This window comes from Ascaphus truei, chromosome 2, assembly GCF_040206685.1.
Source record: "Ascaphus truei isolate aAscTru1 chromosome 2, aAscTru1.hap1, whole genome shotgun sequence".
Lineage (NCBI taxonomy): Eukaryota > Metazoa > Chordata > Amphibia > Anura > Ascaphidae > Ascaphus > Ascaphus truei.
Genome location: NC_134484.1, coordinates 372,141,911 through 372,155,060, shown reverse-complemented (window position 1 = coordinate 372,155,060; position 13,150 = coordinate 372,141,911). Strand labels below are relative to the sequence as shown.

At 39.0% G+C, this 13,150-nt stretch overlaps 1 protein-coding gene across 2 annotated transcripts in view; it reads left to right on the top strand.

Moving 5' to 3' along the window:
- TOPAZ1 (testis and ovary specific TOPAZ 1) overlaps positions 1 to 13,150 on the top strand; it is a 77,538-nt gene that overhangs the window by 26,150 nt on the left and 38,238 nt on the right. Inside the window, exons 3-9 of one of the 2 annotated variants that reach the window (XM_075587044.1) lie at positions 1,445 to 1,515; positions 1,630 to 1,754; positions 3,047 to 3,099; positions 4,409 to 4,530; positions 5,571 to 5,650; positions 8,676 to 8,801; positions 9,909 to 9,972. In XM_075587044.1, the coding sequence (XP_075443159.1) occupies positions 1,445 to 1,515; positions 1,630 to 1,754; positions 3,047 to 3,099; positions 4,409 to 4,530; positions 5,571 to 5,650; positions 8,676 to 8,801; positions 9,909 to 9,972 (641 nt within the window). Of the gene's footprint in view, positions 1 to 1,444; positions 1,516 to 1,629; positions 1,755 to 3,046; positions 3,100 to 4,405; positions 4,531 to 5,570; positions 5,651 to 8,675; positions 8,802 to 9,908; positions 9,973 to 13,150 lie in introns of both variants that reach the window. The other variant, XM_075587043.1, reaches the window with a different exon arrangement.

Sequence of the window (13,150 nt, the reverse complement as noted above, 5' to 3'; positions counted from 1 at the left end):
TGCTAGTTTTCTGTAAGCGTAATTGTCTCCCCTCCCCCGCCCCCCCCCTCCCTTAATCATAATTTCATATTTGTGAATGTTAAAGAAAAATATGAATATAGAAATATATTATTTGAAAGCTACTTGTGTGCTTGCTGCCCATATGGCATTATCCTAGAGCCCACAAAATGATTACTCAACCAACATTTAATTTTTTTCCCCTTTTTTATTGCATTTTTGCCTCCATCTTAATCCAACGCTTTTTAATAGGTAAGATGAATGGTGGGTAATGGTTAAAAGCAATCGGGTATCCACTTTAAAACCAAAGTGTGTGTACTACAGTGCTTTTCAACCTGTGTTCACCGATGCATTTTTGGTAACGGCAGAGATGTTACTCTTTAAGACCCAATACATTTACATTTGCCACATTTTATTAATTGAATAAAAGGGGTTATTCAGAGTTGTACTGTAATACTATAAATCTATATATAAAATATAAAAACCTGTTTATTAAATGTATTTGTTTACTTAAATAGGATAAATAGTCTGGGGATCTACTGAGTGACAATACATTTTTTTTTAAAGGGCTCCATAGTTTAAAAAAAATAAAAAAATGTAATTGCTGTATATCCTTAGTTCAATAAAACATTGTTCTTACTGTTCAGTACCATTTATTTTCCTTTTTTTAGTAGTTTTAATAGGTAAAGATCCCTCTTGGCTGGAATGCATAGGTTGACCTTATAATAGTGGTTTAAGAGAGGATGTGACTTTTGTGGGTGTTGCGGTTTCTGTGACCGCACATATGAGTGGCGTTTTGCTCCAGTGCATGGCCTCAGTCTGGGGATGCAGAAGATGAGCTGTTAACAGCTGAGTGGGTCCAAAACAGAGTGGAACCCTGCTTTCTTATCCTGTATCAAGTTTAGACTTGCTGCTTAAGGCAGCAATGCCTGTTCAGTGGACAATGTATTTTAAACGGCATCACAGCTCCCCTAGTATCTCATACTGTATATCTACTATTTAATCCCCTAGACACACAGAAGATGACTGCAGCATGGTACCAAATGTCATAGCTATTGGGCAATCAAACTACAATTATTTTCTTTCCCCGGAGTAAAATTGCTAATATTTCTTGAACTGGTGTCTTCCCGGGGTTGAGAGAAGCACGATTTGGCTCCGGAGTATTCTCTGGTTCAGATTCTTTTTTTAGTTGGTAAAGGGGGAATGATCCTTTCAATCACAAACATCTGGCTTCTCAAGCACATTAGTCATATTGTTATATACAAGAATGGAAAATATTTTCAAAGGCAGACCGGATGTTATAAAATGTAAAATCAAGTATGGTTTTTCAATGCAGCATGCTTCGATTTGTTCTTTTTCTTAAGTATTCAGAACTGTGACAATGCTTTGTGCTTGTTCTGTGATCTAACTTAACAGTGAGGGCACATCATTTTTTGTCATATTGCAGTAAGGATGTGACCAAGAGTGAGGAAAATTCAGCTGAAAGTTGCATGGATTACGGTAATGCGATGCTCACTGGTAAGAACAGCGTGCATTCAATATGTGCGCTCTTTACATTGTCTGTTATGTGAATGGTTTTAAAGCACAACGTGTATATATGTGTGTTGACAGGTGTTGTATGATTTGTTGCAGATGTCAAAGTGGATTTATTGAGCAGATGCAGCTCTTTGGCAGAAGGAACTGTGGAGTCATTTGAAGAGGGTCAGCTGACGGAGTCAGATGAGCATAGAGATTGTCTTGAGCTGGTAGAAGAGGAGGTAATGGTTTAATACTGGCAACTGATATTTAGCATCAACATACATACTGTATGCAGCAAACACCTTGTACACAACCTTTACCTTTTTTACAACGTAATAAAATCAAAGCTGAAAATATAGGATATTGAGACCAGAAATAAGTGAGCAGTGAAGGTCACATTTCGAAAATGTCCTCGTGCTAAATGCCTTTTTGTCGTACAACGTGATGACTTTATTTTACTCATTTTGGCTACAGCTGACTCGTCTTGCAGGTTTCCGTGAGCTTACAGAATTCTAGTCTAAGGCGATTTCTTTCTCTCAGTTTTATTTATACTCATTTTTGAGGGGGGGGATAAAAATACACAGTCGGCCTTATTTCTTTAGTTATTTTTTATAGAGAAGTATATGTGACATTGCTTTAACTAATGAGTTGAAAGAATTTTCCGATGGTGACTTCTAGTGTAATGCATATAATAAAAAAGGGAATCCTTGGCGAAGAAGGGCCTAAAGATTTGACAGGGAGTTAAATACTACCTATACAGATTCAGTTCGGCAATACTGTGGGCAATGGGTCATATTTAAAGGCGGTTCACTTCCTGGGGTTTGGATCTTGGAACGATTTACGGATTATTGATCTGCACTTACCTACAGATGTAACCAACGCAGTGGCACCTAAAGAGACAAACCCAAGCCAACCTTTTTTTGTTTGTTTATGTTTCGACATAAGATTGAAGCAGGGGATCTTTAAAGCTGAGCCATATTCATTTCAGCTCTTGGGACCCAGTGCTTTCGGAGATCTTTACCTCTGTAAGGGGTGCCGTTAGCCGCTCTGCTCGGCTAGCAGGGATCACGTAATGGCCGCTTTTCAAAGATGCCGTGAAGGGTGACGCGGGAACTTTAAAAAGCAGCAATACCGTCGGCCCCTCTTGTATCTCTGGACCCAGGGGGTCTCCGCAGTTGTAATGAATGGGGTTCTGCTCAGTAGACCCCCTGCTTCAACGTAATAATAATTTTTCTTTTAAAGCATACATTTCTCCTTGAATGCGTCAATGTAGTAAAAAACATGTTAAGATGACCGGCGGCACGTCAACATTTCTCAGTGGACAATGTGAAACTTTAAGGGCCGGCTTTGACGCAGTGTGTCGAATTAATGGGTGCAATAACGTTGGCTACATCTGTATGTGTGTCGAAAAGCTAGACTAGTGTAGCAAACGTTTTTGGCAGTGGAAACCTATAATTCGGCGTTACTAAAGATTGCCTTATCCTGTTATAAACTAATGTAAAAAGAAACAGTGCATGTTATTGTCTTACAGTGCAAAATACCGGTAAAAGATGAGAGAGAAAATTCCCATGGAACGGGGAGCAGGTTGGTGAACATGTTTGCAATATTAGATGTGGTTCTGGGCTGAATCAATACACCAGAAGTTGTCAAATACATTTTGTAAAAGTCTGAAAGAGCACGGTGTACTGAGACGAATTACAGCTTTGAATTGGTTTTAAGTAGATGGTATTAAGTTGTACCTCATTTATTCACAATTTGCTTGTATGACTCCACCTCCTCAAATTGCACAGATTGGTTAACTGCAGAGCACCTCAGACTTAACTTTGTAGTAACGTGACAAATATGTTTAATTCACTGACATTTCCCTCTCTGGCACTTTGTCCGCCAGTATATTCTCTGCTTTTCCCCCTGCTGCTTCTGTACAGTTTGCTATAATGTTTCCCCTTCTTCCTGTTTGCTTTCTTTTTTAAATGATGAACTTACAATATTGTATTTAGATTTGTATAAAATGCAGGGCTAGTTTGTTTTTGCCGGTTTCTCTGTTCTAAGTGAACAGGGAGCAATGTTTCTAGCCGTCTTTCTGCTTGTCTCACAAATGCCTTTAAAGAAAATATATTTACTTGTTCCAGAGACAACAGAAGAACTTGTTTTAAAAGGGGTGTCGCATGAAAAATGTGTTTTTTGTAAATTCATTCTAAGAAAAATCTTAAACCCGCAATACTAACAAAACACAAAATGCAAACCTTACAAAACCTTCTAGCACAAGTTTTCGATTAAATACTGTTTACTTCCACTGGAAACCATATCCTGTCGCTTCTGGTGAAATGATTGCTTTATTGGAATGTTTGCACCGGAAGTGAAATGTTGGTTTCCATTCTGTTATAGAATCAGATTATTAATTTTATATGAAGTAATGCAAAAGTATTATTAAAAAAATAATTGTGTGTCCCCTATGTTGGAAATATGCATCAAGTCTGTCAAGCTTTTTTTATTTAGAATTTCTCCTATTTCCCCCCCCCCCCCCCCCTACGAGATTATTTTGTTTTCTGAATATCATACTTGGGGTGGGGGTGTGGGTGTTATGTGTATTATAGAGTACTATTGAATTCGTAATTTCTTATATTTGCTAATTCTACAGTTTGTCTATTAGGAAAGTCTGAAATATTCTTTGCAATTATGACATCTATATTGCTAATAGTCAGGTAACACTATTTGAAAGTCCCTTTATGATATAGGATCTGGTCATTTTATACTCGTCTTTGTTTTATTCAAAAGGTACAAAAATAAGTGTGCAAAAACATTACATGTACTTATGACTGCTGCCGTGAGTAGTTTTTAATTACTTGCGAAAGATCCTTAAGAGAACTTGTCCTGTTTTTTGGTGTTTCAGCAGCAGTCTCAGATTTGAAGATTTCTCACCCAGTGAATCCCTGCCACAGACGTCTCACTCACTTCTCCATCCCATGAAATTGGATTCTCCACCAAACAGTAATAAGCCTCTGTCGTGGCTAAATGGTAATATTTCATTGTATGGTGCCAACATATTCCGCAACGCAGTACAATGTGGGAGAGAGGATGATAACCATGTATGACAAGTGTGCGTGGTGTGGGGGGGTGTATATGTGTGTGTAAAAAAATAAAAGGAAGGAGGGGAGGTGGAGTACAGAAAAGAAGGGGTAGGGTTGTGTCACATTGTGAAACAAAATAAAGCTTGGGGAAGATATCCATTTGCATTTCAATAATAAAACCATCTGAAGAACAAACCCGTTTTAAAGTATTGGAAATGGGGGTAGAGTAAATTGGGGAGACAAGGATGGATATATAGATATATCTATATATCTAATTTGCGCGGCTGTCCAGTGAAAATACATATATATCTCTCTCTCCATTTTTTATTTTTTTTAATTTAAAGTTCTCTGGATAGATTGCTGTCCATGTTATTTTGTTTGCTAAATTATGAATACGCAGGGACCAGTTTATAAGCATGTATGCCTATGGATGTGTGGGAATATAGTTACAGAAATGAATTCATATGTTGTCAAATCTGTGGTGCCTAGCAACTAGTTGTAAGAATAATTACTATTTGTTGCTTTATCAGGTGTACTTTTTTGTATGTATACTATATACAGTATAGATCTTGGGGTCTTGTTTACAGGAGCGAAATATTGATTTTTCAATAAACACCTTTTGACCAGTCCTGTGAGTGCTGATCCAGAACACTTTCTTCCATTAGTAGTGAATGTACATTTATTGCGTTGAGAACCATGTTACAATTCCAAATAGGACCTTTATCATGCATATATCTGATCAACGTTCTCTGCCTTATAAAACTGCTAATCCAAAAATGGGCCATAATGTGTCATTTGAATAATTAAATGTAATTATGCATTATTATTATTATTATATGGCTGTTACCACTTAATGTAGCAGAGTCCTTAGAGGACTAAATGTTTAGAACTTTTTCTTTTCTCCAGAAGAGGCGAAAAAGAATAGTTGCTTGCTTGCTTACTGCAAATAGACTGGTCCATTTTACCCTTTCCCACCCTCCGTCTCAGATTTTAGGTTTCCTGGAAAAAACATATCACCTTTAGACATGAATTTGACGCAATACAGTGAGCCATGGAGATCTGAAAACGTGAGTATGAGTGTTACTTTACTTAGCAGGAAGACAGGTGTTTTGTATATTGTGCTACCTGTGTCACTGGAAGAGGCCAGCATTGATATTGTAAATCTGAGCTGTTGTCTTTTTCCTACTGTCTTGTAGGGATACAAAAGGAGAAAATGGGGGAGCACAGGTTGAGGGGTAAATAGAAATAACAAATTGAAATCAGGTGTATTAGTCCCTGGAACAATAGACGTGGGGATGTTAGAGTGTATAGTACTATCAACACTTACACGGCCTTGTGCAAATGCTGTCGCATCAAGGTTCCTTTTGGTCTTCTCCTCCTCTATTGTGTTGTCTTTCTTCTTTTTCCGTCTATGCACTTCTACTCCTTGTTCTTTAATGCGGTATAACCCTCGGGATAAATGGATGAATAGATGAATAAAGGAAGGTAAAAGATAATAATATCAGAACTCTGACTCTAAATATATATAGAGAAGCAGAAAAGACTGCAGTCACTCACACGGACACATGTGAGTGCAGTCTTGGGGGAGGTTTCTTTATCTTCTGCAAGCACAGAAGTCCCTCAAGTGCAGACACTCTTGTTAAACTAAATAAACAGTGGGAATTGAAAGTTAAAAAATGATAACAGAATACTATTACTCACACGGCCAAGTGTGAGCACACACTTGGATTGGTTTCTTGGTACTCCTCCTGCGAGCTCCAAACAGTAGTCCTGGGGTAAAAAATTCCTGCCACAGGATGGTAGGGACGAAAATAAGTCTCTTACATTGGGTAAAAGGCCAAGGTCATTATTTAAAACTATTAAAACAATGAAGCAGTAAAACAAAAAAGTGCTAAGAACTAAAAGAGTTAGAAGCACTGTAAAACAAATAAACAGCCAGTCCTTAAGGAAGATAGTACAGGGCGCGTGGTGCGCAGCTATCGTGTCCGTGTCCGGATACAGTGCTGTGCCTCCGTTGTCCCACTCCGGACGGTGGCCGTGAAGGTTCAAAAAGCTAGGGGGTTTCGAGCTACGCGTTTCGCCCTTTCTTGGGCTTCCTCAGACTCCGTAGAACACTGTTTATTTAGTTTAATAAGAGTGTCTGCACTTGAGGGACTTCTGTGCTTGCAGAAGATAAAGAAACCTCCCCCAAGACTGCACTCACATGTGTCCGTGTGAGTGACTGCAGTCTTTTCTGCTTCTCTATATATATTTAGAGTCAGAGTTCTGATATTATTATTATCTTTTACCTTCCTTTATTCATCTATTCATTCATTTATCCTGAGGGTTATTATACCGCATTAAAAAACGAGGAGTAGAAGTGCATAGACGCAAAAAGAAGAAAGACAACACAAGAAAGGAGGAGAAGACCAAAAGAAACCTTGATGCGACAGCATTTGCACAAGGCCGTGTAAGTGTTTATAGTACTATACTCTCTAACATCCCCACGTCTATTGTTCCAGGGACTAATACACATGATTTCAATTTGTTATTTCTATTTACCCCTCAATCTTTGCTCCCCCATTTTCTCCTTTTGTATCCCTACACTACCAAGGGTCCTGGATAGATCCTTTTGGGGTTTTTTGAGTCACAGGAAGAGACCAAGAAGCAGAGGGAAACCTTATGAACTTCCAAGGTTGTAATTCCATATTTTTATTTCCCCACCCTTATCTCATTTAGAGGTAGCGCCCGGGTTTCTCTTTCTACCATTGTCCTACTGTCTTGTGCCTGCTTTGTGTACCTCAAGTAGAATACAAAGTTTGAGAGTCGGAAAATGGAAGTCGATTTTTCCATGGATTAGCACTTGGTGTGAAATCTTGTTACTTCCATCATGTACATGATTTTCAAGGTAGATCTGCAAAAACAAATGGTTACTGTATGTAAAACACCAGAGTGGACGCAATACATTATCGCTTCATTCTGATTCTGTAGGAAATGGGACTGAAGTAACAAGCATGCATACCAAGTAAATTTGGAGGTCATGTACTTACTTTTCAGTCGCCATGCACGATACTCCATCCATTTGTAGGTTTGGTCAGTAATTTATATGATTTTTTTGAACTGTCTAGAAAAGCTGGATTGCAGTTCATTTTGTAACTTTCTTAAAGCTTTTTCTTCTGAGGTAGGAGGTCGTTACATAGTAGACGAGGTTGAAAAAAGATATGTGTCCATCGAGTTCAACCTATGCTAAATTTAAACAGATACTTTATTCTATATCTATACTTATTGATCCAGAGGCAAACAAACAAAGATGACCCTTAAACCAGCGGTTCTCTTCTTGGAGTACCTTGACTTCCAGTGGCCCATAAAGACTTTAATGGGACTCCCTTAAACATGCTAAAGAATTATTTTTAAATATAGGTCCAGTATTTAAAAGAGGGAATAAATCATACGTATATATATATGCGCACGCGCACACACAGAAGTGGTCCGTAACATGGAAATGTTTCAAAACCAATATTGACTTTCTCCTCTATAGCTTGTCCCCCACTGCCCTTAACCCTTTCAGTCCCTGTGGGGCCGCAGCAACAGTGCCACGCTTCCTACAGCAAGTTGCAATCGTGATTAACCATCCGCGACCACATGATTGTGACTTCACCCGAGTGATGTGTTCAATTGAAGAGATGGGCCCTCCCCTGGAAAATGAACACGAAAGGAATGATGTTCCTGATGCATTATAGGGACCCAGGCGTGATATTGTTCAGGCCGTACAGCACAGAGAGGGGAAGCACACTCTAGTTGTTGGTTTTACGTTTAAAGTAGATGAGGGCAAGAGCCCACAAAGGGAACATGGCAGATCTGGCAAGTTTCTATATAGAGGCAATCCAATATTTTCTGCAGGCAGAGAGCAGGTATTCTGGAGGCAGGAATACTTGATGTCAATCCATTGAGAATATCTAGTTAAAGGTATCATTATATTTTTTTGGAGGGAGAAGAAAGGAACAGTTTCCTCTCCCCACCTATTATCAAGTTTTTAAATTATATATAGATATGTATATATATCTATATCAGCATTGTCTTATGTATACATTTTTTCTATATAACTATCCACAGTATTATCAACCCATACAGAGGACCTTTCTGCCGTTGGGATACTGCTTTACGTTTTTCAACACATTCCATGGCTGCTTGAGAATAAGATGCTGTTTCCATCATATCCCCAAAGAGGATGATGAAATGGTAAAAGCTTGATTCAAATATATATTCTTAATCCTCTGTGCTGCAGGGACCTGCCGCTATTGACTCTTATATTGTTCAGCACCAATGGCGTAAATATTCATAGCTTAACGTATATTTTTCTCACTGCTCATTTTAAAATCTGTTGTAGACAAACCAAAAACAAAAAAGAGGGATTGATATAAAAGATATGTTCCCCACAACCCCCTTTTTTTGGGGGGGGGATGTCAATATGCAGAGATCATAGTGCTCAACTCTTCCTGTTGACTTTTCTTGCCATATTTAGCGTGATCAGTGGATCCAGTAAATGACTCACAATATCCACTGAAGATATATTCCTTCTTCCCCTGTCCTCATTTGGCTCTGCTTTCTAGGCTTGCAATATTTCCCTTGAGAATGGATATATACGGATAACCTACTTTCTTCTATTGCATTGGTGTCCTTAGCATTGCTAAATGTAGCTGAAGATGTAGCTATTAAATGAATGGTTACACCTTAAAAATAAGATATAGCCTTAATATTCGAAATGAACCTTTTTTAAACATTTGAAAAACATTAAAGGCGCAATCCCGCCATCATTTAAAAAATATTATTTTACTTCATTTGAACTGGGGATTCTCTGGAACGGAGATGCTTTATTTATAGTTGATCCCTCATGGAGAATTCAATATGGCTGCAAATGTCGTCGATTAGAAAGCTACAAAGTGCAATAAAACAGGGAAAACATCTTGGATGGAAATGACCGTCTGTGCAGCCAACACACTAATTTAGCAAAAGTGATAACATTACTCCAAACCGGTAGTACAAAAGCTACTTACAATATCTCGATGAAAAGACTTTAGATGATCTATTGCTGAAGGTGGCAGAAACATCAGGTGAAAGGTCCAGTTTGGAACTGAAACGTTGCCCGTTTCTGCCACCTTCAGCAGCAAATTGTCTGAGACCTGAATGTGCTCACAATAATATTTTTATTTATTAGAACTAGATATTGATATATTTTTTTTGGGGGGGGGGTATTTAATTTCCTCCGTTTTTCTCAAGACATTGACATTGGTGAAAAGATTTCTGAATTAACTTTTTTTGTGTTTCTGGCCTTTCCTTACACGTTAGGTATGCATGAAGATAGTGCAGAAGCTTGTGAATGAAAATCACACAATGTTGTTGAAACGGGCAGGTATGTATAACCGACTCGTCGAGTCTTATTTATCGAGTGGTAGTAAGCCGTAGGATGTCTTAAGCTCTGTTTAGTAAATGGCCCTTGATTCTTTACAACTACCTGGAAACATTAATTTTCCCTGGCCATAGATGTCTAATTGCCAGAGAACAGATTGAACTGAATACAGTATATATGAAAAAAAATCAGAAGCGCATGCCCCATAGTGTATTACCGTTTAATACATTAACTAGGTTGGAGTAACAAATGCACACTCACAAACATTCGTGATAAAATCGCAGCTTGGAAAAACCTGACAACAGGTGGGTCTAGCTGCCGGCTGTCATGCAGGAGATCAGATTAAACACCTCGCCGCCTGGACCCCAGGCAAGTTTGACCTCCGTCCAGTCAGGATGTAGATTGAATAATCCAGTGACGCTGCAGGGAACTCCGCACCCGGCGTCGGATGTAAATTCACAATGCCGGCAAGCCGCTTAAAGCAAAAGTCCTGTGTATAGTCCGCAATTGGGGGCGGGGCTAAGCGCAGTACATCAGTCACATGGCTGCTAGAGCGTTCAATGAGGCCCTACTCGTTTCGTCTCATTGTAAGCGACTTCCTCAGGACCATATGCCATATGATCTCCTGTGGTCATATGTCCTAGTCGGCCAGATCGGTGAATCAAGATTGTTTAGCATAAGCGGGCGCAATGTTAGACCCCATGGCTGTGACTGACATCTGTAGGTAGAATGATCTCGAATTTAAAATAGCTTTTGTGTAAAATAAAGTGAATTCATAATAACAAAGTCAACAGGCTGATCAGAATGCACGTGTAGAGGGTTACCAGTAACTATTTTACAGACCTTTTTCATGGACTGCCTCCATGCCATCTTTGTTTGGAATGCACGTGTAGAGTCTAGCAATGTTCTTTGACTAAAAAAAAGCACTGAGCGGAATGGGGCCACAAAAATCCAGGTGATTGAGAAATTACATGGTATCCCTAAAATAACTGGGAAGAGATGTAATGTAAGGTTGCATAAAGAAATCTATGGACTGTGAAATTGGATGACTAAGGGACCCTCTAGCTGAAATCGGTCTCCCATGTGGTTGTGTAAGGGATTTGTGGATCTTTGATAAAGTATAAATAATGGGTCTAACCGGAAATTCTTGAGTGAGAAATGTGTAAGTAGTCATCAGTACAGCCATTTGTTAAGTCAAGGTTCAAGATGTTATCAATTTCGGTTTTGAATTAAATGTAGGGGTCTCTAGCTGGTGGCTGATCGCTCCAAGTTGGCACATTACTTCATTTCGTAATTCCAGTATAGTTCTATATGACTATTGCTCCACCCTTATCAGCAAACCTAATAATCTGTTTGTTAGAGGCAATACTTTTAATTGCCTGTCTTTCTGCTGTGGTAATATATGAATGTGACTGCAAATCCCTGACACTTTTACTGGACAACCATTGAAAAGTGGAGATAGATGTTGGTATTGATGGGGTCAAAATCACTTTTTAGCCTTAACGGGTTCTGTGTTACTGCGCTATTTTTAAATTTCAAGAAATCTTTCATCTTAAAATTGTGGTGCATTTTAAATTATTAGATGTCTGTCATATATGTAGAAGGTGAAAAAGTGGGAATAAACAAAAGGCTTTTTTTTGTAGACGCAAAACTAATGAGGTTGTGTAGTCTGGCAAATAAAAACTACTGTCTCCTCTATCGTGGAGGGGGTGATGTGATCTGGTGTTGGCTGCAACGCTTGCCCTGGTGCGGTTTTCCCTTGGTTTAGGCTCCATGACCTGATTTGGACCTTTAAAAAAAAAGTTTAGTGACTCCCTGGAAATGGAATCCGTGTAATCGGAATCATTGCCTGTTATAGTTGGGCTAAAGGCAGTGTGGTTTCTGGGACGTCTGTATTGTTGTCGTGGATCCTGAATTCCTTAGACTCTGCAATATACGGAATGCTTCTTGTAATCTTTAGTGACTTTGGAAAGTTTGCCCTTTTGAACACTAAGTTCTCCCTATATTTATTAATCTAATCAATTGGTCTGTGAAGCCTATCTTGTGTGTCTGGGAAAGGGAGTCTAGATGTTGGACCTTAAAAGTGGAGAGTGTTTAAACGTCAGCAAGTTCCTTTCTCACTTCCTCGACAACTAAAATAATCCATCTAGCATTTTTTGAGGACCCCACACCAGTGATGGAAGAACTCAGGATTCTAGCGTCCAGTGGCCGAGTTGTTGTTTATTCTGAAGCCCCTCGGGATCCTACATTCCTTGTTATATTCTGACAGGGTGACGCCATGTAGATTGAGGTTCACCTCATGTTTCTGTAGATGCAGGAGTCCGTCGGATTTAGCAGAACCGAAGGTTTCTTAAAAAGAATCTTTAAAAATCATTGTGTTGGCGTCGCAATCAGAGTGTGTGACAATCTCTGCATGGTTGAGATGTAATCCAGCTCTATAAGCAAAACCTTACATGCTAAGTGTAGGTGGTAAGAAGAAATATTTGGTTCATTAGTCAAACGTATATAAGGGGAAAAAATTGCTGGTCCCAGCGGGAGCAGACAAAGTCCAGGTGCGCCTAACACATTAAACCCAAGCAAAGAGAGTGTATCGATCAATAAAGCACAGAAGTCAGGCACACAATGAATAAAGTAATCCAGAGGTCTGGATAGGGTGCTGCTGCTATAGTACTTAAGAGAGCACAAACTTGCAATAAATGTTACTTAAATCCTCAACGTTTCAGCTACCCAGCAGAGCCTTTTTCAAGATAAATTTAGAAGGCACACAGTGAAGACTTCTACACCACTACAAATAAGTGAAAAAACGTATAACTGAAGATGATGGAGAATTTAACTGATATGGTGATGACCACCATTAAAGATAAAAGCTTAAAGAAGACAAAGAAGCGAATTATGGTTGGGAAGATGCAAATCATTCCACTCAAACAAGATGATTGATCAACAATATAACACTGCACTTATCATAGAGAGTTGAGGACAAGCAAGAAGAAGCCACCAATGATGTACCATTCGTCCTTCCAGATGAAATGGCAAAATCAATCAAATCCATGAATAATGTAGCCAAACCTGACCACCATTTTGCAAAGGAATGGATACTCTCTTACCAGATTATATGTAACTCCAGCACTAGATCAGACACAAGCAATAGAGTGGCTCTAGGGTCCTACCACACATGAATGAA